The sequence below is a fragment of the Caretta caretta genome, chromosome 2 (assembly GCF_965140235.1).
Source record: "Caretta caretta isolate rCarCar2 chromosome 2, rCarCar1.hap1, whole genome shotgun sequence".
Lineage (NCBI taxonomy): Eukaryota > Metazoa > Chordata > Testudines > Cheloniidae > Caretta > Caretta caretta.
The window spans coordinates 182,366,858-182,392,168 of record NC_134207.1 but is presented as its reverse complement, the minus strand read 5'-3'; the positions used below and the strand labels follow the sequence as shown (position 1 = coordinate 182,392,168).

Here is a 25,311-nt window from a genome sequence, read left to right as displayed (position 1 = left end):
TGTGGAATAAATTTGAGAGATTAATTGAACACCTCTTTGATTTGTACGTGATTCCAAGACAACCACCATAAAATTATTAATTAAAAACACTATTTTTATTTAAGAATTCTACAAAATTATGTGTCGTTGATATTTGACACTATTGAGATTACATTGGATATATGGTCTGGAGTAAATGCTAGCATGATTCTGAATGTTAGTATTTTCTTACATATCTGGTGAGACTCCTTTATTCATTTTGGAACAGAAGTTCCTTTTTGATTTGTTTTCTTTTTTAAAAAATACCCAATATCATGCAAATTCAGTCTCCTCAAAGAAGAGTCCCAGTGGAGGAAATATATCAGACAACAAAGACAGTCTTGTATCTGTAGCTAGAGGCTATATGCAGCTGCCATATATTGCCATATACCTTTTCTTTTTTATTAATAAAAATTTGGGACACAGTTATTAAGGAAAAGTTAACTTTTATATTAAGTGTCTGGATTTAAAGTTGGCTAGGCCACCAATTCAGGAAAGCATCCCTATTCAGGAAGGGCACCTAAGCAAATGCTTAAGTTCCATTCAAGTGCTTAAATTAAAGGTGTTTATGTGCCTTTCCCGAGTCAGGGCCTTTAAGATTAAAACTCACATTACATATGTCACTTATGGCAAATATGTAGTGCTTCATGTGTCTCATATAATAAAATTTTGTATGGTCTAACCCCAGTTTGCTGTTTATATAAGGCCTGATCCAGTTCCCACTGAAGTCAATGAAAAGACTCCCATTGATTTCATTGGGCTTGGATCGGACCCCTAGTGAAGCACTTGTTTGTTGTTGCACTTTAAGTAATAGATACGTTTTTTTAATTGTGAAAAAACCTAAATTGTCCTTTTGCCACTTAACTGAAAGTTAATACTTAACTGTGCCATTTGTTGTGACAGAAGGAGAAGTTCCTGGTAGTGCAGTATTAGTTTTTGACATCGAACTGCTGGAACTAGTGTCTGGTTTACCTGATGGCTACATGTTTGTCTGGCATGGTGATGTCTCTCCAAATCTCTTTGAAGAAATCGACAAGGATAATAATGGAGAAGTTTTTCTGGAGGAGGTGAGTTTAGGGGTAAAGCCACCTGCATAGATTTTTTTTTTTTTCTCCGCGCCCTCCCCCCCCCCAGCTCCACCACCATCAAGCTCATGGATAAGTCAGGTTTTGTCTTTAAGTTTTTGAGTTTATCCAGCCCAGGCTATGGTTATTACCAAGTTAACAGGAAGCTGCCATTTTAAATGAAATTTACATTTTAAATTTTCAAAAAACCCTACCAAGAACAATATGGGCTGTCAAAAGGCAGAAAGACAAGTTAAAAGAATAAATCCCTTTTCCCCCTTCTTCCTATTATCTCTCTCTCCCTCTCTCCTGTCGCTGCTCCATTCCTACCCTTACAGTAGGGCTGAAAGGCTCTTGTCTACAGAATAGATGTAATGTACGTTGTGTTTCAGAACTGAATGGGGAGGGAGAAGCTTGGATGTGATTATTGGTACCAGAGCTCGATCTATAGAGGGGCTGGCGGGGAGATGTGAGAAAGGGTGTTGGGTCAAAATGTTTGTAAATGTTGAAAATCACACTTCTCTGTGAAGTTTTGTGGCTGCTATTGTTACAAATAGCACCTGAGATTATTGTAACTGAGATTAGAGGGGGAAAATGATCTAGTCAGTCTGTACAATTGCTGCATTGGACAGCAGTTTGTGCACAGTTTCCCTGCCTCTGTTTGTGTCAGTATTTTAGATGGTAACACGTAAGGGACATTTTTTGTTTATTAAAGGAAAATTTGCTTAAAAAAAGAGAGTCTAGAGGGCTCAAATGCAGGTGTAAAAACTGAAACTATTTTTAATTCATTATTTGAAGCTGAGCAGATTTGATGTTATTGTCTCTCTTTAAAAAGCTTTCAGCAGTGTGATAGTTCCATTCTCTTTGCTCTCTGTTGTAAGACTGTGATCCTAAGTAACCCTGTATTTACACCCTACACACAATTGTAATAACCTTTCTAAAATATATGCCTTGGGAGGTATCATTTGAAAACTAATAACTTATTGTGCATTAATATTCTTGCATAATGTGTGTGTTAAGAGATGGATATATGTTGGAATTAGGACTAAAGTGTGATTAAATGAGGCATGTCAGGGGAAGCTGGTAGCCAGGTCTGCCTTAGACAAACGAATGTTTATTTGATTCTCTGAGCAGCCTGGTTTTCAAGAAAAGACAGTGAAGGTCCATTTTTACATATTAGGTAAACATAATTATTAAGCTAATAAGTGCGGGAAGAAAGAACATGAAGTTTCCTTCACCACCAGACTCCATGTCTCCTTCCTCGCAGCTTGAATAAACCCTACTTTCAGGGGTAATCCTCAGAAGAATCCATTTTAAAGGTTTATTGGCCTATAAAGACAGGGTGGCTGAACCTCAAGTGATAATCAATTGAATCAACTGCTGGTATACAATATACAGTATTATAAAACTGTTTGGAGTGTGGTCTTTTCTGAATGCTAATGGCACAGTAGTGATTAATATCATGGTGAAATAAATATATATTAACACTATAGGAGGAAATATGGATAAATAATATTAGGTGTTAAAGTCTGTGGCCAAACAGGAAGGAACAGGTTCCCTCCCAGACACGAGAGATGGCAGCTATTTACCTGTCTTCTATGCAAATTCAGCATGGTGGAATCAAAACAGTGGAAGCCCCACTTACACACACAGGGATGAGGAGCCCACAGAAAGGTAAAAATAGCATGAGGTCATCCTGCCTCTTAAAACAAGATCATTTTAACTTTGGAAGATGTAAGCAAAGACAGAAGCCATCTTTGGCAATAATCACTAGAGAAACACAAGGGAACAGAGCTCTTGCAAGCTGAGAAAGATGGGCTCTTCATACAAAGAGGGGCAGGGGTTTGAAATCTCTGGAAACTGACTATAGGTGAGAAACCATCTTGAAAAAGCTTGTACCTTGCTAGATTAAGTTTTAGATGTTTAGATGCATGTTTTCACTTTTATTTGCTTGTAGCCCTTTCTAACTGTATTCCTTTTACTTGGCATCACTTAACCTATGTCTTATTGTTAATAAATTTGTTTTATTTTTACTATAAGCTAAATGCTGTGTTTAAATAGAAGTGTGTTTACCCAGTAGGTTAATAAGCTGTGATATGCTTTTGTCTTTAGAAGAACAAATGAAGATATTCTTTCGCTGAATTGTCCAGAAGAGGGCTGGGGGTATGTTGGGGTCACCTTGCTGGTGGTAGCCAAGGCTGGTGGAAGCCAGATGGGGCTGTACAGCTGTAGACAGGCTGTTGGAGTCAGAGTTGCTGAACAGCACACGGCCACTCAGGGTGTGACCTGCATGCTTGTAGGCTGGCAGTCAGCATCTCAGGCTGGTAGCTACCGCACCAAAGCATTTAAGGCACCCAGGGTTGTAGGGCAAATAGTGACACAACCCTTTACTGATCTGGATTGGATCCCAAATCCCATGACAAAAACTACCTACAGTTGCATGAGAAAAAACTTTACGCTTTAATGGCCTGATCCAGTGGAAAAGTTTCCTTTGAACTGGGGCCTAGTTTAGGGGAGTGTGTGGTGGCATCTCTCTTGTTGTCAGAAAGCTTGAAAGTTCTCTGTTATATTGTTGCCTAGTCATAGAACTGGTTGTCAGCAGAACTGGCAGCTAAGTCAGGGTGTGCAGTTTCCGTGAGACAGCATAAAATAGGCTGAGGGTATAAGTACATACCCCTTTTAGTCACCCCTTATTTACTCTCTTTGCACCTTTCACAGCAGTTGCAATACCAACGATCCTCTTCCTTTCTCTGTTAGCTGACATAATTGCTTGCAAATAGTTCTTAAACAGTATAGTAGTTTTTGTTTAAAAAAGGTTCACAGTTTTTAGTTAAAATTTGTGGGGGTTTAGCTGGTTTCAGGAAAGTTTTCTTTACTTTTTTTTTTTTTATAGTCACTTGTTCAGCTTTTGAGTGATCTTAGCTGTGGCAGCATGGGCATGGATGCTCTGGTTCTCAATCCCTTAAACTGACAATATGGCGACTGGGATTCTAGGGCAGGATGTCTCATACTTATCTGAAGGGAGCCTGTTGGAGTCCTGAAAGCCTCCTACTAGAAAAAGCGTCCTATGGAATTGGTTTAAAAGATTTGCTCAAGGTAGAGGCCTTGTCCCTGTTTTTTGTTCCAGTTATCTGAGATTCCCTTTTGTCTCTTGTGTTGTCAAAGCTACCCCTGGCAACTGCAAAATTGTACTTAAAGGTTAGGAGGGTCTCAGAGTTGTAGGCCATGCTAGCCAGCCAACTTTCTCCCAGAGTCTGCAAAGAAAAGGTGGTTCTGAGGCCTCCAAATTTTTAACCAAAATTGTGCTATTATACTGGACTTGCATCTTGATCAGTCTGTTACTGGCTGTTTTTTTCCTTAATCCCTCCAGGGGAGGTGAGGTTACAGAATATGGATGTCAAAAGAGCAAATAGCTACTATTTAGGGAAGCCGAAGCCTTTTAAAGAATCAGACTTCCTGGAGCCTTTAGACAAAAATCTAAAGGTTACCTACTTAGCTCAAATGCCTGCATTGGAATATTAGATTGTGTTAGAACACATGCTAATTTACATGTTAAACAAGATTTCATCCCAGGGTTAATGATGACTAAAGCTGCGATTTAGTTACGGAGGTCACGGAATCCGTGACTTCCAAAGACCTCTGTGACTTCAGCCAGTGCCGGCTGGCAGGGGGGACCTCTGCTGCTCCTGGCTGCCGCTGGCAGCACAGGAGACCCCCACCACTCCCAGCCAGCAGGGGGGACCCCCAGAGCTCCCAGCTCTATGCAGCTGCCCAGGCTCCCCATTTTGTCACAGATATTTTTAGTAAAAGTCCGGGACAGTCACGGGCTTCCATGAATTTTTCATTATTGCTTGTGACTTGTCTGTGACTTTTACTAAAAATATCTGTGACACAATCTTAGCCTTAACTCCATAATCAGTTGATATGGTAAATATGACAGTCTTTACCTATACTGAGGCTCACAATTGTGTTAGAACAACTATAAACTAACACAGCGGTTTTCAAACTTGAGCAACCCGAGGATCCCCATTTTGATTTAAAATTTTTCCACAGACCCCAAGTCCCCCGCTCAGCCCTTCTATGGCTCTAGGTATATGTTTTTTGTTTTTTTTAAAGTCATAGGAGAAGTAGTTAAAGATAAATGGATTAATAAATTGTGTGAGGAAAATTTATTGAAATGTTACCTTTGCACTTGCTTCCATGTCAGTTTTTACACTTGGAATTCCCTATACTTGTACACAAAACCAAACCCCTCTCTTTTCATTCATTTCCCTTCTCAAAACTCTTCTTGTGCAAGGTCCTTCTCAGATAACCCATCTTCAATCTGTATTGTGGGTGAAATCCTGGCTTCACTGAAGTGAATGACCAAACTTCTATTGACTTCAGTGTAGCAACATTTTACTTCATGTCTGATCTGTCCAATTTAGATTGTAAAATCTTAGGGTAATAACATATATGTTCTCCCGCCCCTCCAGTGGTTAGGACCCTGGTAGTTAGTACTGAGCAGTATGGGACTAATTGTTGGTCTTTCTAAAATATCCATTTAGTCTGTTGTTTTAATTATTCCATTGTGAACCTTTTTTTTCTCCCTAGTTTTCAGAATACATTCAAGCTCAGGTTGATTCTGGCAAAGGAAAACTAGCTCCTGGCTTTGACTCCGCAAAGATTGTTAAAAATATGTTCACAAATCAGGACCGAAATGGAGATGGCAAGATTACAGCTGAAGAATTCAAACTGAAAGACCAAGAGACCACAGAGGGACATGATGAACTGTAAAACAAAACAAAAAACCAGTGAGCTGACCTACTGTCACTGTGTGTGTACTGGAAGATGTTTGACGTACTGTGCATGTGCGTGTGTGTGTTTGAAGGGATCGTATTTGGGGAAGGTGTTTGTATAAAACTCTTCATGTATGCATGGCGGTATATGTGGAGTGGGTTATTACACGAGAGAAGGTTTTCAGCTAGAATGGGTAGTTACGTTTTAAAAAAAACATTAAGGGCCTCAGTGTGGGATTTATAAAGAGATTGAGTGTACTGACAAACATGGTTACGTGAAGAATACGGTTAATTTTTATGCTTAGAATCACAATTTTATTATTGAATGATGTACTTCACTTGGTTGGATGAAAAGTAGAAAATATGCAATTGGTTTTTTTTTAGTTCTTTAAAAAGCCTTTTTGTATTTAAAGTTATTCTACAGGTATGTAAACAAACAGAAAAATGTGTCCCACTAGCATACCTGCAAAATAACAAATTGCTGCATTAACAGATTAGAGTTACTAGTAGTACCCCTTTAGAAAGCATGTATTCTTTTCAATAACTGAACAAGCCCCTTTTAATAATCTCCAGTAGGATCTATCATTTGCAGATTACAAACAAATAAATTATTAGACATGCCATTGGAAAATTCTGGCAAGCTGTGAATAAAATAAGTATTTTAAGTTGTGCCCACATGTGTAATGATGGGTTTTACTGGATATGTGACAGAAGTTTGCTACATTCCTACATCTTATTTAACTAAAACACTTCACTCTCAGAGGACTGTTAAAGCACTGTCAAGGTATGAATACTAAATTTTATATCATGTCTACTGTATGTTAAAGCCAGTACAGTCACCCAGTTGATCTGTAAATGTAGCAAGTTGTTTTAATCAAACAGACCAAATAAATACAATTAGATTAAATATTATATTTTCTGGAAAATGACATGAACTTTCCTCAACACACACAGCAGAGAAATACCTCCCTAGTCATAGAAGAGTACAAAGGGAGGTGTATGTTTCCATTATATGCTTTGAAGTGAGACACCTGCTTTCCTTGATCTGTACATGAATGGTGCTGGTTTTACACTTTCTGGCACACTCATTTGAAAAACTGCTATTTTTTAATTACAGAAAATGCCATGAACTTTTGTTGGGTTTGATACATGCTGGATAATTGTTTTTTTTTGTTATATAAAATATTGATCAACACAGATTGTACTCTCCCCCCCCCCCCCCCGGGGTGGAGGGTTTAATATATCTTGATCAGAACAAGAACCTTATACACACACCATATGCAAGATTGCTATCCTGAATCTATATACAGTTTCATTATTGGAACTAAAACCCTGATGAGAGAACACCCCTTTGGGCTGACAGTAGTTAAGTAAAATAATTCTAACTGATTAGCTATAACATATTTCTGTTTTGTACTTCATATTAATAAAGGTTCTTTGGAAAGTCTGGAGTTTCTTAAATTGATCTCACCATTAACAGTGCCTGTTCAGAATGTGCTTTGACGTTTGCTTGTACTGAAAAATAAACACAGTTCCTCTAACTTTACATTTATATATAAACACCACCCTTATTAATGTCCCCATGCCCAGTGAAAGCCAGACTACCTTTATGTCTGAGGTTTTGCCTTGTGGTGCTAGGACCCTAGTTAAAAACTACAAGGAAATCCTGACTGACTACTTAGATATGGACCAATTTTAGCCCTTTAATGCCTGGTAGAAGATCCTAGGTATTAATGGATTGCAGTTGGAATCTCATGCATTATCATACAAATGGCCCTTCAGAACCATTAACATCTCACCAAAGCAGTGTTCTTATGGAGGCTTTAGTTCCTGATGTTGCACAGAGTTTCCTCCTCTATTTTGTTTCAAAATACAAAGATAGCTCACTAGTAACTGTAGTTCAAATATACTGCTTTTGCATATTTCACAAAAGGTGCCTTTGGTACACAGGAGCTATACAGCAACCTTCAAGGAATCAGGGCACATTGGGCTCCTCTTTTTGTGGCACTGAAAATGTGGAGACAATTTTGCACACCCAAATAACTCAACCAGTTGCACAGTGCTAGAACCCTCAGGAAGAAGGGAAGGCAGGTGGGTAGTCAGAATGTACAGTGAGCACAGCTTAAGAAGTTGTTGGTGAATAACCTTTAAGAATCATTCCACACATTTCCCCTGCAGTTGGTCTTGAAAATTCCAGTTAAATCAGAATGGTAAAACTGCCCTACAGATCTAGATGCCAAGTAGGGAGCAGTACCAGATAAGTGTGTACAGATATCCAAATTTTTGTAACAGTTCCATCAAAAAGACAAGTTGTCACTTTAACCATAGTAAATGGAAGTCTTAAGCTCCTCACCTAATAGGCAACAATCTTGTGTGGCATTCATAGCCAGACCCATGGCAATGTCTCACTGAGTTTAACTCACTCTTCCTTTCTGACTTATTTAACCCTACTGTGTATCTTCAGTAGCATGCAAACATTTGAGTAGCCTGCCACACTTGTTTGGGAGGAAACTTGTGATAGATGGTCTCAGGTATCTGAGCCTGGATTTTTACAAAAGAGAACTGAAAGGGTGAGTAGAGGTAAAACTTAAGTAAATTTACTTTCAGTATAACCACTCTTATTTGTTGTCTGCAATTAGGTCTTCATGCTACTTTCTAATTCAGGCTGAATCAGCACCTGCATTTTAAATGTACTGCCAATTGGGGAGGGGGAGAAAAGGGGAAATATTGGTTGTGCATGAAAATTTAGTTTAGGAATTTGGAGTATGACTAAACTCTTCCCCTGAAACTTGAATGAATAAATCATGCAGCTTTCTTAAGTTATAAGAACTAAACTAATTTTTAAAAAATTGCTGTTTAAATTATAGGCACAATTTTTAAAAAATTAAGTGTTTCAGCACCTGATGGGGCTCTGGAGATGAGTAGTATGTGGATAGTTAGCTGGTCATACAATGCTGGTTCTTGTTTCTAGCCATCAGAATAAATTGGAAAAGGAAGATGGAAGCAGCTAGTAATTTTTTTTTCCTTCCAAAAAAGCAAAAAATACATAAGTATGAGTCTTAATCTTCCATGTAGGCACGATTTGTGGGTGCCACAGCAATGTTAAGAAATTATTCCTGGGGGGAAGTCTATGCCATTGCATACATGCAGAATTCATGTCCCCTGCAGAATATTTTTTCTCAGCAGAAAATACTTTCTGCGGGAGAGGTGATGCAGTTACACCTTTTGCCCACCAGGGACTGCTGTGGTGGCAGAACAGAGGGCAGCCACTCCTGGTCAGGAGCAGCTAGCTGCAGAGAGAGGAGAGGGAGAAGAGGCTGTGTTCCTCACAGTGCCCTGTGCATGGGGCCAGGTGGTATAGAGGGAGTTGGACAGCATAGGGCTGTTGGCGCCGGGGGGTTACACTGGGATGGGGGCCAAATGGGAGTGAGGGTGCAGGGCCAAACGGAGACAGGGATGACTGAGTGGGGGTGCAGGGACACATAGGGACAGAGGCAGAGGTGCCTGAAAGAGGCTAGGGGTCAGCCAGAGTCTCCATGGGAGAGACTCCCCAACAATCTTCCCCCACCCCTCCAAAAAAAAACCCGTTCCATTTTTCTTCCACCCATATCTGACAACTCTTCAGGTTAGCGCCCAGGCTTCTTCCCAGCAATTACTTCCCTCTCCCTGAGCTCCTCTGTTATCCCTGATTCCCTCAAGCCTTTTCAATGCTTCTGAGGGGGAAGCATGTGTCTGTATTGTAGTTTAAATGAATTATTACTGAAAGTTCTGTATTAATATGCCTAGTAAGGAAACTATTTGTCAAAAACCATTTTCTGAATCTTTTTTTGTTGTCCATATTGTTACAGACATACTTGCTGACAGATATTTTGAAATAAATTACCAAAATTATTGAAGCTGGCGTGATTATATTGTGTTATTTTGACAAAATATGCAGTATTTTGCAGAATTTGAAAATATTGTGGGCAGAATTCCCCCAAGAGTAAGTGATCGTAGAAGGAAAGTTTGTTTATTAACATGCAGCCCTTCTTATGGAAATATTTTTGAACCCCCCATTTAGCATGTACTCAAGGAAAGAATGGTTGCTTATCTTACAGTAATTGTTGTATTGCCTTGGTGAGCCTACTGCCCTTGGAAGGGTGCAGAACATCCAACAATTTGTGGTCTCTTGTACCTCCCCCAAATGTAGGTCAAGCTTCTGCCATGCATTTTAACATCTTGGAACCACTTAAATAAGTCAACTGGAGAAGATGGTGAGGGGTTCACTACCTCATCAGGGGCAGATGAGGAAATTGCAGGTGAGATGAATTGTTCTCCCTTGTCTGATCTTTGTCTCTAGTATCTGAGGCTGTTTTAGTTGACCTGCCTGCAAAGATCTATATTGCCACTTGGGAGGGTAGTTAGCCCTGGTAGGGGGCAGAAGCTACTGGCTTGCAGATATGGTATTGCATATCTTAATCGGCAGGGTTAAAGGTTGATAAGCACGTGGCTGGGACACAGACTGGTGGGACATAATGGAGGACAACAAGCAGCCTGTTCTTGGAAATCCTTGCCCTGTCCTTTTGAGAGAGCAGTTCATGTTTCTCTGTGTGATCCCCGTGGAGGGAAGATGAGTCCCTACTGCACATCAACAAGGAGGATGAAAAGGAGTACACTTCCTCCAATGGTGGGGCTACTCTTTCAGGCGTGCTGGGATGCTCTAATGTCCACTCTAGAGGGAAATGAGTCAGTACTAAGGTCTCTGTAACTGATTGCTTACCTAGCAAGGGTGGCTGCACTATTGGGCCCATAGAAATCACTCCATACTGCATATGCACTGTGCCAATAGGGATGGTGTCAATGAGCAAGGTATGAAGGAGGTCAGTGCAAAAGAAAGGGTGGTCCACAAGTTTAGTGGGTACCAGAGGCATATGTTTAACAGGTAGTACTAATGCACCAAAAGGATCTATGTCTGGCCATTGGCTACCTTTTGCCTGTTGAGTCAGAGCCAGGGTGACTCTTGTATTTGGATTTCATAGGCATGGCAGAGGGTAACCAACATCTCAACCTGATTCTGAAGCTGTGTTCCTTCCTACACCTCTCAGGAGTCACCAGTGCCAGAATGGAAGTGAACAAGTAGGGTCTCTTGGTTAACAGAGCATGGGTGCTTGGGGTAGAGTTTTGAGTCACTGGGGCGAACTATAAAGGGAGGGATGTGATAACTGAGGTCTAGCTACATCCTTCCTTTTGCTATCTGAAGGCTTGTACAGAGCACTCCAAGAGAAAGTTTTAGGCAAGCCTCTCTAGCTTTTTGTTTGATTAGAGAGAGCATATTGAATGAGTGCCCAGCTGTAAGCAGGCACTGAAGTGTTACACAAGGAGCAGGTTAACAACCCTGGGGGTTTTGCTTCTATCATAGTGCTGGATCCCTTATACTTGTCTAGCCTCCAAGCAAAATATCTGATTGTCATTTGACACAAGAGAATTTAAAGACTACAACTCACTCCTGAACTAATTAACATTACTAATCCTAACAGTGCATAGAGCTGCTGCAGTGGTAAGAGAACAGAGGGATGGTTGGGCCTGCTTTGCGGCCTGAGAGGAGACAGATACAAGGACACCTCGGAGTGGCCTCACTGACACTGCTGGCCAAAACAATCCAATCCTATGTGCATAGGGGACATGCACGTGAAAAGTGTAATCCATATGGCCAGTCACTTCAAGAACTACCTTTACTTTGTGGGTGGGGAAAAACACAGACGGCCAACTCACTTATTGTTAACAGGAGTTGAATAGATGTAGCAATCATCTATAACGTACTGGGCTCATGTTGCAGTCAGTTTGACAAGGAGTGAACACCATGGTTAATCCTGTGAAAGGAGGATTTACATAATGAAGTGTAATGGCACCGTTAATTAAACCAAAACTAAAGTTCACAAAAGATAATTAATAGGATAAAACAAGTTATGTATGTACACTACTTGTCACTTTAGAGGTATTTAGAATCATTGTTATAATATGGGATGTGATTTACTACATATAAAGAATGAAGCCCTGACAGGGAGCTGATGTGCTAGTTTGTAAAATTATCCTTACAGTACTGAGAAGTTTCCTTTGACTCAAGCGTAGTACTGATTACACCAGAAAAGCAAGCTACCTGTGTAATTCTCCCACTGCACAGCTGAACGTAAATAAATGTTAAAAGGTAACCAAAAGAGCAAACTGCTTCCCTTAACTGTATTTTACAGCCTGCCATGGGAGATTTTTTTGGGTAGCTATTCTCTAAAGCTGTTGTGCAAAACACCCAAAGCCAGTCAAATATAAACTTTACAGGTGACTAACACTTAACTTTCAACTGTTACTGATAAGGCAGTGCTATTTAGTTAAAAGTAAACTTTAGCAAGTTTTTGAAATCAGTGATTTGATTTAAAATAGTGTGTAAAGTGATACTAGAGTCCATATACAGTAACATTTTGTCTGAACCATGACATCTTTATGTTGTAGCATTTTCACCACAGGAAAAACCCAATATATTATGAAAACTTACTGTGACACATTAAAATAACACCACTGCCCTCAAGTGCAACTATGATTCTTGAATATAGCTGTCTGTGTGAGAGACAACTCAGGACTGTACAAAATACAACACAGACCCCTGCACATTAGCTAATCACAGAATGTTTACATCTTAAATGTTACAAAATATCTCCAATTTCTAAAACACCCCTCTCATATGCATGATTAAAAGAACAAATTGCAATGTCCTCTAAGCCGTAAAGTTAATTACATCTGTTAAAACAGAGCAGAGGTGAGAGACAGTGAGGGGTGGCATAAGAACAGTAAAGCTTCCAGTTGACAATGGATGCTGTATATTACTTTTAGATACCAAAAATGATCAAAATTTTTAAATTAAGAATTACAAGAGTTCAGAAAATATGGATAATAAACACATCTCTAAGATAGCACAAGTGTGCTCTTCTGTCCAGTTGTCCAATTAGGAAAAGTAGAGTGACTTGAGGATGCAATTTACAGGATTTTCTGTAGGATGGAATTGGCCACATCTAAAGATTCATCTTTCACCAAAACAATATCATAAGAGTCCATGTATTTTTCCAGAAGTTCTTCTACCTTGTTAGCAGCATGAATGAAGGGGGGAAGAACACCCAGTTAACAGGTTTTAATGTAGAAAAGTCCACCACCATTATAAAACTAGTATCAAGTCTCCTCCCGCCCACCCCCCCCTCATTATCAAGGTGAAATAAGCATATCCACTGCTAGCTACTGAGGGTTTGAGTTCCACAGTTTGTGGAAGTGAGACTAAAAGCAAGTTTAAAATTCAAACCACTTATTTAAGAGTATGTATAATAGGCGCTCAAGTACATATGGCTTTTTTTCTCTCCAATATACATTTATGGCAGGCTGTACTCAAGACTTCATGCATAATGATGTTGTCAATGAGTAACAAACCAGGTTGAAACCTGTCGCAGCTCCATGACAGGAAGAGGCTGTAGAATTTGGGAATGGACTTCTATCGTGTCATTAGTGGATGAGAAGAAAATACAGGCAGTATTTTACACCCCTTGAATATGGTATATATTTCAATTTGGAATGCATTTTCACTTTGGAAGTGCCTTTTAGTTTTGCAGTCGAAGTCTTGGGTCTCATCCAAAGTAGGAGAAAGTTTCTTGCTTTTAATATAGCAAGTTTGCTCAGACACAGATGTGGGACTGAAGGAAAAAGGGACAAAATTTAAGGAGAGAAAGAATCACTGCCTATGAAGGTGATTGATTACTTTATAGCCTTTCCCCAGCCCCTGAACTTCATATCCCAGCAAGACAGCTGCTTCAGGAGAAGTTCCAGTAAAGAGAATACTAAAGGATGGGGGAAAGTTAAGCTTCTGCTTTAACAAGTCATTGGGGTGAGGTGAGGAAACCCTTTGAGTGTCAACTCTTTGGAATACATTTGAACTGTAGAAGATATTAAAGTTACCCCTTTAGTAGGTACATAATGCTTTATAGAATGTCTTTATTTTGCTGCTCCACAGTATGTGTGATTAGAAGGAAATATCCTACCCCAAACTTACCAATATGTAAACTACTTACTTTATCATTTAGATAGCCAATCTTAAGAATGTGTTCAACATTTGCAACTCCATCTGCCATAGTTAAGTCTCCCTGTGAATCTCCAAGCAATATGATGTTGCTGTTGTCTTTTAACTGTTTGAAGTACTCTGTGTTCTTCAAGGCACCATCATGTTTGTTATAAACATGAATCAATTCTCCTTTAAATCCTTTTAACACACCCTATTAAACAAATGCTAAAAGTTATTTCTAATGTTATGAGAACAGATTAAATTTCAGAGTGACATGTTTTATTTTGGGCAAATATTTATTCTTTTAATCCTCTTAGGTTTTATGCAAGACTCATTACTATCAGAGAGCAGAAGCATTGCTAAGGGGTTAGACTGTAAATCGGTGATCTGCCATGAGCAAAAAAGGTAGCACACCGTTATGCTGCCCCAAGAACAGTCCACAAGTAAGCTATCAACCACGTCGGTGGTTATCTTCTATTTGCTTTGTACCGAGGACAAGGACTGACTATACAGTGCTCCTTTTCCAAATGGCAGGGCAATTAACTGCATCTGCTGCATTAACATGCTCAATTAGAGTGTTATGCTGTATTATATGGGTAATACACACTTTATCCCTCTACCTACCCGTTTCAACTCCAGAAATGTAGTATTTCATACTTACATTCTCATCAAAATCCATGAAATTGGAAACTACTTTGACATTAGAATGGTAGACGCCAGCCTGATGGATGACTTCCTCTAGGATGTCTCCAATCCCAGCAGAAAATATGAACACAGGAATATTATGTTCACTGAGCTTATCAAAGAAGTTCTCATATCCTTCCCTGCAGAACAGGATGTAAATACAAGCTAAAACACAGAAAAAAATTGCCCAAAACATGAAAAGTAAATTTTCAAAAGACTTTCCCATCTTCATGGGGAAATTTCCTTAGTTTTTTAAGGCCAGAAGGGACCATTATGATCATATAGTCCAGGGGTCCCAAACGTGGTTCGTGGCTTGTTCAGGGCAAGCCCCTGGCAGGCCACAAGATATTTTGTTTACCTTAGCGTCTGCAGGTACGGCTGCTCGCAGCTCCCAGTGGCCGTGGTTTGCCATTCCTGGCCAATGGGAGCTGTGGGAAGCAACACATCATAGACTTTCACCATGTAATTCTTGCACTGAGCCATAACTTCTGATTTAGCGAGAATATATCTTTTAGACAGACATTCAATCTTGTTTTAAAGGCTTCAGGTGCTGGAGAATCTACCACATCTTTAGGTAAATTGTTCCAATAATTAGGGCTGTCTAATTATTAAAAAAATTAAATCAAGATTAAAAAAAAGTCCCAATTACTTGCAGTTTTAATTGTTCTGTTAAACAATAATAGAATACCATTTAATTAAATATTTTTGGATGTTGGAGGGGAAGTGTGTGTGTGTGTTCGGGGAGTGAGACACTGTGTTTGTGTGTTGGATTGAGTGTGTTCAACACACTGTCTCTTTAAGCACTGCACTCACCAGCCTGAATGCTTGCTCAGACAGCAGCAGCTGCTGGCAGCTCCTACTCCTAACCCAGAGGCAACAGCAGCAGACAAGCTCCCTGTCCCCCAACCCCAACTCAGCAGAGACCAGGTACGTGGGCTAGGAAATGGGGACACCCCAGTATCACCCTCCACCCCATGTGCACAGGAGGCTCCTGGTCCCAAGCAGCTTGGCCAGGGGTGGCTCCAAGGCAGGGGCGGGGGAGTGTAGGAGCAGCAGCAGCTGCAGACAGCAGAGCAGCGGGGGGAGGAGGTGCCCTCCCCCCTGAGTGCGGTGTCCTGGGTGGTGGTCCAGCCCGCCCACTCATAAGGCTAGCCCTGCTCATGAGCCAGCAGCAGACAGGCTCCCTTTGTTTCCCGCTCAGTGGTGACCAGGTACATGAGTGGGGGGTAGGGGGACACGCCAACATCAGCCCCCTTTCTCCTACCCCACTCTGCACAGCAGACAGGAGGCAGGCTCCTGGTCTGGTGCAGTTTGACCACGGGCAGCTCCATGGGGAGGTGGGGGAGGAGCAGCAGTGGAGCAGGGCAGCGGGAGGAGAGGCATCCCCCTGAACATGGCGCCCTGGGATGGGATCAACGCTCATTACAAATAAATGCATTAATTTATTTTAAATTAATTGCATGCGTAAACTGCGATTAATTGACAGCCCTGTTAACTGCCCTCACATGGAATACAGTGCAGACTCTTCCCACCATTGGATCCCGTTATGCTTTTGTCTGCTATATTAAAGGGTTCTCTAACTATCAGAAATCTTCTCTCTAGGTACACACGATTAAGTCACCTCTTAACACCTTCTCTTTGTTAAACTAAATAGGTTAAGCCTCTTTAGGCTTTCCCTGTTAATACAAGTTTTCCAGACTTTGAATCATTCTTGTAGCTATTTTCTGAACCTTTGTCAATTTGTCAACATCTTTTAAAAAGTGACACCAGAACTGGACACAATATTCCACTAATGGTTCAACTAATGCCGTATATCACTTTCCTGCTTCTATTCTATATGCTCCTGCTTGTACAGCCAAGTATAGTATGTTATAGGTAATGCCTGCATTCTGAAAGTGTGTTGTAATGATGCAGATTCATGCAGCTGAAACTCATTTATATATGTGCACAGATGCTGCACGTGCATTTCCCTTTAAAAGCAGAGTCTTAATATAATGCTTCTTTGTGGTTAAAAAAGGTTTTTCTTATCTGATGCAACAGTAAAAAACTGAAGCAAACTGTCCAGTACCATAGGCAAGAATAAATAAATCCAGACAAATTAAATTCTTGCATCCTAAGGCTGATTTTTAAAAAATCACCACCACACATTCCAAACTTACAGCCAGTTCTCTGGAAGATCTCTTTGGAAATGCTGATAGAAAAGCACTGAATATAGGAGAAAACACTGGCGCCTCAGTAAGAGTAAGGACACTGGGGCAAGAATGCCGGTTATTAAACTTGTCTCTCTTCTTAGGGACAGAATAATATTCCACTATTTCAAAAATATATAGACATTCCTAAATTGTCTTGTTGCTACTTTGTTAGTATTTTCAAGGGCTTAAAGTCAAGTGCCTAAATCCCTGTGGTACTGTTGAAAACCTCTCCTGTACATATATTTGTGAGGCAGAAAGTTTATAGGAATAACAACCATGTAAGACACCATGTCAAAAGTTGTCTGACACAGTAGACTATCTGTAGTTGCAAATATCTCAAGTGTTCATTCTAATACATCTTTGATATCATGTTAATGTATTTTTCAGATGCAAAATAGACACGAGTTATGTAATATTCACATCCAATTTCTTCTGAAAATATTACGTATCTACAGTTTTCAACAAAAATGGTTTCCTGATATGAGCAGTAAGCATAATAGCAATAGTGTAGAGTCCACGGAAACACTTTAAATAGATCTGACATGCAAAGAATCTTACTTCAGCATAACATCAGATTCCCGCACGATTTCTGCAAATTTATCCTTTTGTAAACCTTGTTCAACAAGTAAAGTATGTGATTTATTGTACCTAGGAATAATAAAAAAAAAAAAAGAGTCAAACTTCCATTGACTTAAGGATTGTAAGGCTCGCATTTAAGTCTGAATTTCATTTGTCTGTAGTAGCATACTACATTTAATTCTTGGTAAGATTTTTAAAATGATCTACTAATGTGAGACACTCTAAAAATACCCTATGACCAAGTTATGATTAAATATGTATCCAGCCAAAACATGGGGAATTATATTTAGTGAATTTGTTCACAAATATATCATTGATTTTTGAGCAGGAATACATTATACATTGTTCAGGATGCCCCAGCTGAGCAGCGTCAGCAACACCAAAATCTCTTTTGTGCAACATTCCCCAAAGAAAGGTGAATTAAATTAACTGAATTAGCAATAGGTCAACTTTAGCCCGTATATTTTAGAAAGACTTTAAACAAAAAAGTTAAATCTTACTTCATTGTGAAAACTGTAAAAAATAAACTCTTACCATTCAACCATGTAAGGATATTTTTCTTCAATGGTAAGATCAGGGTCAATTTCAATAGCATAATAGGTTTCTTTCAGCTGCAATAACTGAAAAGAAAACCAGAACTTTTAAGATCTTTCAATTATAAAAAAGCACTTAGGTGATTATTCCATGTCCAACCTCCATGCTTTGATCTAAATAATCAACTCCGTTTATCTGTGATTTTTACTGATTTACTTTACTAATTGTCGGTATGGAATCTGAAATGCTTTATATTGTATTTTGTATGCCGATGTACAGATGAGTGCAAGAAGTTAGTTTGTATACATAAAGATGAAACATAAGTAAACTGCACATTTTGTGAAACTAGATTATTTCTAGTTTTGATAGGAATATACATTTACTTACATTATGCGAGGTTAACAATTTGAGGGCTTGGTTGGTAAACTCCTGACTTCACTGAAGTCAATGAACAAACTCCCACTGAATTCAGCGGGGCCAGAGAGTTTCACTTCTGGTTTCTTACAGTGCAGCATAAATTAGATCACACTAGAACTAAAATATAATGTGAAATGAATCAGTCTGTACCAGTGATCAATGGCTAACTGATTTTCTGGTTACCTTTTTCCGACATTCTTCTGTGATGAGCTTACAGTTATCAATGACATCTGAAAAGATTATTAAAAAAAGTCACAAGAAGTTCCATCAAAAGGACTGAATTTCTCTCAACTTTTTATTTTTTATGCCTTGTATAATGCTGAAGAGCAATGTTTGAGTATGTACTACTGTATCACAAGTTTGCTCACAACTGTTCATACCAGAGCCCACTAGAATGCATACTTGTCTTTCAAGAGTTTGGATTGAAAAAGAACATTTAATTGGAAAGAAGAAAAAAAAACAAACCCAAAATAAAATACTGATGTCCCTTATTCTAAATTTTTAAATTAAAAAGTTTCTCAACATATTATTGTAGCCTGACAACTTTAGCAGCTCGATTTCATTAAGACATATTACCTCGTTTCCTCTGCTTTAAGAGAAGGGTAAAGCATAAATTTCCAAGAGCTGCAGGGGGGTTTTAACCATATGACTCTTGCTAATGTCATTGTTATAACCCTAGACAACTCTAAAAATGCATACCACGACATACACAACCCTGTGACCAATAAAAATCTTCAGCAAGTCTAAATTATTGATGCAATGATAACGCTACTGGCATTGTGCACTCTAACTTCAAGTCTGAGTTATTCAGATTTGATCTCATGATATACTGAAACACTGATTGAGAACTGTTTTTAAGGTGGAGAGCAATTAAGACATTCTAAAAACTCGTTTATTAGACCGTACAACTCAGATAAATCAAGTGCAGGTGAAATCTCCATATAACAGGGAAAAACAAGATGTAGAAAACTACATGCAGTAGTTAAAAAAAAATCATTTAATATAAAAAGTACTCACTGTGACATGTTGGACATCTTTTTCCATTGTAAGAAAATCTACTTAATGTCATATCAAAATCTGTAATAATCTATTAAAAGAAAAAAAGTTATAAAACAGATGCACAGTAAAGGTAAATGCCTAGAATCTGAATGATCACTACCGATAGCTGTGAGGACAATAGACTTATCACAAGTCTCCTTATAAAGACTCTACTGAAATACTTTACTGTGACGATAGAGAATTAGAACAACAGTTATGATAAATAATCACAATTATATAATATCATATTATAATTAGAGTAATGCATTGAAATAACATGCTTTTTGCATCCTGTCCTGAAGTTATCCTTTTATTATCCACAGTTTGGACATCTCCTGACTTGGCTACCTTATGTCACTCACTATTTAATGACATTAATGGAAAATGGTTAAGTTATACACTTGAATTTAGGAGGTGTTCTGAGATAGTTCAACAGATCTCCCAACTTTGAAGACTTATTGAAACTTGGCTCCTGTCATACACACATTTCACTTTCTGGCCTAGAACAAACAGCATGATTGTTTGTTCATATCTTGCACACATCTTTATCCCATTTTTCACCTGAAGTTTGGCAGCTCCACCTTTGATGAGTCCACAGATAATTTCTTCTACTCTTCCTGGGTCCTTGATATGGACAGTCTTCTTCTGAAATTCTGGCATCTATAAGAAATAGAACAGAGAAGGAAATAAATACAGATGTTTAATTGTTAAACATTAAAGGGCAGGTACTGCATATAGAGAGTTCTGTGTAACATTGAGTAGGATAATGGAGAAGTAAAAAAAATAAAATAAAAAATGCCCTAGGACTGCTTGTGGTTCCCAAAGTGTATACAATCTCTGTTCATCCTTGTCAATGCTGCTTCCCAAATGATTTGTCCTCAATTAGCCACTCCCCCCTTTCCACCATCCCCCATGTATCAACTGAAAAGTAAAGGGTTCTAAGGAAGAAGAGAAACAAGATATGCTACTGCAGCACCACCTGCAGTAAGGCACCAAGAAGTAGAAAGAGCTGTGGGTTTAAGAGTGTGTCATGTGCTGTTGTATGCCCTTAAGACTGATGGTTTTATCATGGCTTTCAGTTGTTCCTAAGATGTTCAGTTCACTTATGAAGACTGACCTCAGAATCCACCTCATAATTGTGAGGACTGTGTACAAAACATTACTTGTTCTCCAAAGGTGTGCTTACAGTAACCCATACAGGGCATTCTATCATACAACAGGTCACATTTCAGTACTGCTGGAATGAATGTAAATTCAAGGAAACAAAACTTAAGATGGTACTGTTAGGAGATGGCACAGAAGTTTTGCACATTAACTTTTGAAAAATTGGAAGGACTGAGCAGTCTTACTGGCAGAGTTTTCAACTTATTCAGTTTTGGGGGAGAGGAAGAGACAGCTCAAAAGAACTTGACTTTGGGCAGAGGTAAAGTACAGTAAAAGTTAGTTCATTTACAAGTTTTCATGAGTTAGTACAGTGTTCCAACTGCATGGGTTGCATGCACTATTGGGGAACATTTATATTCAAATCCAAATCTAGTTTCAACTGATAACCCCTTGAGCATATTTGCAGGTTGTCTCCCCTGCCAGTGATAATTTACGTTAGCGGCAAAAGTACCGATCAAAGTATGGTGGTCATTCCAACCTGGTGAGCAGAAGTGCTCCATATATGTGTTGTTATGACTCTAAAGTTAGTAGCAGAAGCTGAAGCACTGCTTACGCTGGTGCTTTTACCCTGTGAATTCTCTGTTCACTGCCCAGCATCATTCCTATCATGCCCAAATCCTCTTTTTCTTGCAAAGTCCCTATGCACCACCTATCACATGCACAGCGATATCACCTGCACCACCTATCACCTGCATCTGAGGCTTTCTGTAACCACCATGGGGACTAAGGGATGTAACTGGCCATGAGTTAATGTTTTCATTCACTGTTCAAACTCAGCCTGCATCAGTTCATGCTTAGCTCATTATCTTTGCCACATAAAAGCTAGAAAAATATTTGTAAAAAAGAGCTTAGATTCTCAAGTAACTGATGGGGCTTCCAGAGAAATTCTTATTTGATGACTGATGAGCATCAATCTAATCATGCAACACCGATCTTCTTTCCTGTTCTTGACAATAATTTCTCTCATACTCTACCCTCATCATTGAGCCCTCACAGTGTGTTAAATATATAAGTTGCTGTGGAAATAAAACCCAAATAAAACTAAGAAAACCAACCTTCTTAACAGAACTCTTGTCATTTTCACCATGATGAAATGTTATTTTGTTCGGCGGGGGCAGGAGAGGGGGAATAAATCCTGCAAACGCTGACAATGTAACTGACAATTAAGATGACTCTTAGATTTGTATTTAGACAGAGTGAAAGCATTATCCTCTACTGCCAACCTTCAAAAATCATAAGAAACTGGCATATTTTGCCCCCAAACTGCACTGTTTCCAATTTGCTTTGTGATTAGACTAAAGACTTTAAATCAAATGGGTTCTGATAGCTGTTAGGAGGGTAACTTTTCTTATTTTAGGATTGAAGAGCTCATATTCTTTCCTTCTCCAATCATTTTTCTGCCTCTCTTGGGCCCCTCTCCCAATCTCCATTTGTAATTTATTTTCATTCTTCTGCCTCATGTCCCACAATTCTCTCCTACCCATATTTTTCTTCCTTTTCCTTTCACTTGCTCTCTCAATCTTCTTTCAGTACCCACATTCCCTGGGCTCTCTCAGTTTTCAAATCATATAGCTGAGAGGGCAGACTAGTTTCAGTTCCACTGGAAACAATGAAGAGATGGTAATCACTGTTACTAGAGGCAGACCACCTGTAAAGACTATAAGGAAGTTGTATTCACCGTAACTGAGGTGAGTCTGCTTTCAGTTCCATTAAAAGTTACAGGAAATGGCAGCCATTTTGAATAGAGCAATGCTACCAGTAATCAAAAGATTTGGAGAAACTTTGGGGAAAAAAATGCACACCTAAAATTGAGACTTGCAATAACATCACAGTACAGCAATTGTTGCCCGAGATTAACAGAAATTTACGAAGCAAACTACAAAATTTTTTTCTGTGGTTGAAGGCGCTCCTCAAAAGTTAATAAAAATTTCAAATATTTATTACAGATACATACTGAAGCCAGTTACACCAGCTCTCTGCTATGTGTGTAGGATTCTATACTGAGAGCACATTGTAGGCAAAATATTTCAATACCAGTTGAGAACTGGTAGAACTCAGCACTGCCGCTCAGATGACAAAAATCCATTTCCAGTTGCTCATGCAACAGGCTGGTTCCGGGTGGGAACACTGCCAAGACAGAACGCTCAGATTCTTTTGTAGGAAGTTAGAACTGTCTTGTTTTGCTCACAAGTGATCACTAAGGGTCATGAAGTTAGTTTTGGTGAGGAACGTCACTGTTAACACACACATATATACACCCACCCCCTTCTCATTTCAGATTTATTTTCTATGTGGTTTCAGTGTCATATGCTGTTACCTTCGTGAGCACTACATAACCAAGAAAACTGTCTGGACTGGACTGCAATCCGGATACATTTGTTTTGTATCATCACCAACAACACTTAAAGTTCTGTTGAGTAGTAAGTAAGGTGCCATTTTTATATAGACACATTTCAGAAGAGAACCACTCTTTATACAGTGGTGCAGTCTAACTCAGCATCTGGAACTCTCTTGTCCCTTTTAAATGGATGGATATTCAGTGTTAGATAATCTGAAAGTTAAATTAGGAAAAAATAAAGAATGGGGAATCATTAAAGTTCTGACAAGGACACAGTAAACTCTTCATAAAAAATGCTTGTCAAATCTGTTGGTTAATCAAGAATCCTCTTGTGAGTCCTTTGAGAGTCACACCAGAGTTGCATATGTAATTCAGCTATAAAAAAGTATTCACAAGAACTATTGTCAGTACATCAGGTGAACTAGAGTCTTATGGTATGAAACAAAACATTGCAATTTTCAACTTTTTCTGAGGCATTTTACAGAACATATTAAAATTCATTTTGCAGTTTGTGGATTGCTGATAGACAAACTGGAATAAATGGGTATTTTTATGCCTGAACAAGAGAATTCCTACAGTATTTGAAAGAAAAGAGTTCCTCAGCCTTGATCTGTGGTTCTTTCACTCCAGGAATCTGAAAGATTACTCACCTCTGAATCCTTCCATTTCAATTATATAAAATGGATGTGCATGTTTAGAAGGGAGGGAATGCAAAAATGATATAATTGTCCTATGCAAGTAATATTTCAGACATTATTAGGCTGGCTTACTTACCAAGAAGAGAGGGAATGAGATTGGAGAGAGGTACATTTAAACTTCTTTTTAATTCCCAGAGATTTCTCTGGGCATAGTTCGAATATCTTGACACTGATAATGCTTTGCTTTGGACTAAACCAATTTCTTTTTAGGTTTCTGAAATACTTTTAAAATGCTAGGTTTATTTTTCTGCCCAAAAAAGACTGTTCTTAAAGAAGAAAATGTGATTGTTTCAGTGCATGACATTTTCAGCAAGCATTTCTGGACATAAAGAAAGCATCATGCCTCATCTATGTTGCAAAGTGGCTTACCTCACTCTCACTGGTACTAATTGATGCTGAGAACTTGTGCTTCTCCTTTAGTTCCAATATAGCTTCTACATGAGAATCAAGGAAGAAAGGCAGATTCAATACTCAATATTTCAGAACAAAAGTGCCACTTCCAAAGAGAGGACAACTCATATTAGTTAATAAAATCCAAATCCTGTAATGTAGATATTTTCACAGGCAGAAGCAGGCCTGCATCCTGGGTTCAATCTGTGTCCTTCAATAGATTGGAAGTCTCTATCAGGCAGCGTTATGTTAGATCTTTAAATAGTTGAAACCAACGTCTCTACTTATGAAAAAGCAGTGAACTAATCACTTAAACTATAAGTGATAATTTAATTACAAATAAGAATACAAGCTATTACATTTTGACTAAAATATGTTGACCATGGAATTACTTTAGTTTTAGTACATTTTAAGTGCACTACTTTTTATAAGTGATCACTAGCTTCCTATTGGGTACTACAGAGAAAAGTATGTAGGACTTATACTTCAGTACCTCCCCCCCCCCATGCTCCCGACTATGGAGCTTATTGTTTTTTGCTGCATTTGTGTTCACGTTCTTCATAGCTGGAGTAGACAAGAGGATCCAAGTTGGGAGGAATTCAGAAGACATACAGAAATGAACTAACATAGGAATGCAAGGTAAAGCCCATAAAAAAAGTCACGTGAACACAGAAATTCTGAATTAACTGTAACCACTCAGGAAAGCTCTAGGAGTTAGCTCAATATACACAAGCGCATCAAAAATTCTGATGTATTGGTTGGTTGAAAAAATAAGATGTACCAAGAAACAGAGAACACTTGTGAGCAATTGTATAATTGATGGTATATCACCATCTTGAATCCTGTGTTCAGTTTTTGTCACCTTGTCTAAACAGAAAGCCTAGAAAACAATGAAGATCATAAGAAACCAGGGACTTCAAAAGGATTAGAAATATATGAGAAGTTTAAAGTAAGTTTTATGGAAGTAGTCAGTTAGGCACTCCTATTTAACACTTATAATAAAGATGTGAATGAAGATCCACAGCCCTGGAACATTCTATAGCGGATATGCAGAAGTTACTGGAGTAGCCCATCAGGATACAGTTATCTTTTGGGCGAGGGTGTAAAAGAAGGTGATGGTGTTGAAAGGCAATTCTGACATTGCTGAGGTAGGTTGTGTGTGAGCTTACATGTTGATGAATGAGCTCTAATTGACAGTGCAGATTCAGAAAACCGTCAGTCCTACAGAGCCATAGTAGAAGACAACTTGTATAAAGAAGATATGGAGACAAGTTTTGAGAATAAGGGTAACAACTTGCAGGACCATTCTGTACTTTAGATCTGCATCTCACACATGGGTATGTAGT

The 25,311-nt window shown here is 38.9% G+C and overlaps 2 protein-coding genes across 5 annotated transcripts in view; one reads left to right on the top strand and one right to left on the bottom strand.

Annotated features, from left to right (window-relative positions):
• Positions 1-9,756, top strand: part of FKBP9 (FKBP prolyl isomerase 9) — a 34,769-nt gene extending 25,013 nt beyond the window's left edge. Inside the window, exons 9-10 of the mRNA XM_048839061.2 lie at positions 922-1,085; positions 5,676-9,756. Coding sequence (XP_048695018.2) covers positions 922-1,085; positions 5,676-5,858 — 347 coding nt within the window. The 3' untranslated portion in view covers positions 5,859-9,756. The remainder of the gene's footprint in view (positions 1-921; positions 1,086-5,675) is intronic.
• A 2,554-nt stretch (positions 9,757-12,310) lies between these two features.
• Positions 12,311-25,311, bottom strand: part of NT5C3A (5'-nucleotidase, cytosolic IIIA) — a 35,948-nt gene continuing 22,947 nt past the window's right edge. For 3 of the 4 annotated variants that reach the window (XM_048839064.2, XM_048839065.2, XM_075125627.1), the window contains 8 exons: positions 19,937-20,035; positions 19,355-19,424; positions 18,521-18,567; positions 17,921-18,006; positions 17,366-17,455; positions 14,593-14,755; positions 13,942-14,142; positions 12,311-12,967 (listed from right to left, as the gene is read on the bottom strand). In XM_048839064.2, coding sequence (XP_048695021.1) covers positions 12,866-12,967; positions 13,942-14,142; positions 14,593-14,755; positions 17,366-17,455; positions 17,921-18,006; positions 18,521-18,567; positions 19,355-19,424; positions 19,937-20,035 — 858 coding nt within the window. In that variant the 3' untranslated portion in view covers positions 12,311-12,865. Of the gene's footprint in view, positions 12,968-13,941; positions 14,143-14,592; positions 14,756-17,365; positions 17,456-17,920; positions 18,007-18,520; positions 18,568-19,354; positions 19,425-19,936; positions 20,036-23,944; positions 24,010-25,311 lie in introns of all 4 variants that reach the window. The other variant, XM_048839066.2, reaches the window with a different exon arrangement.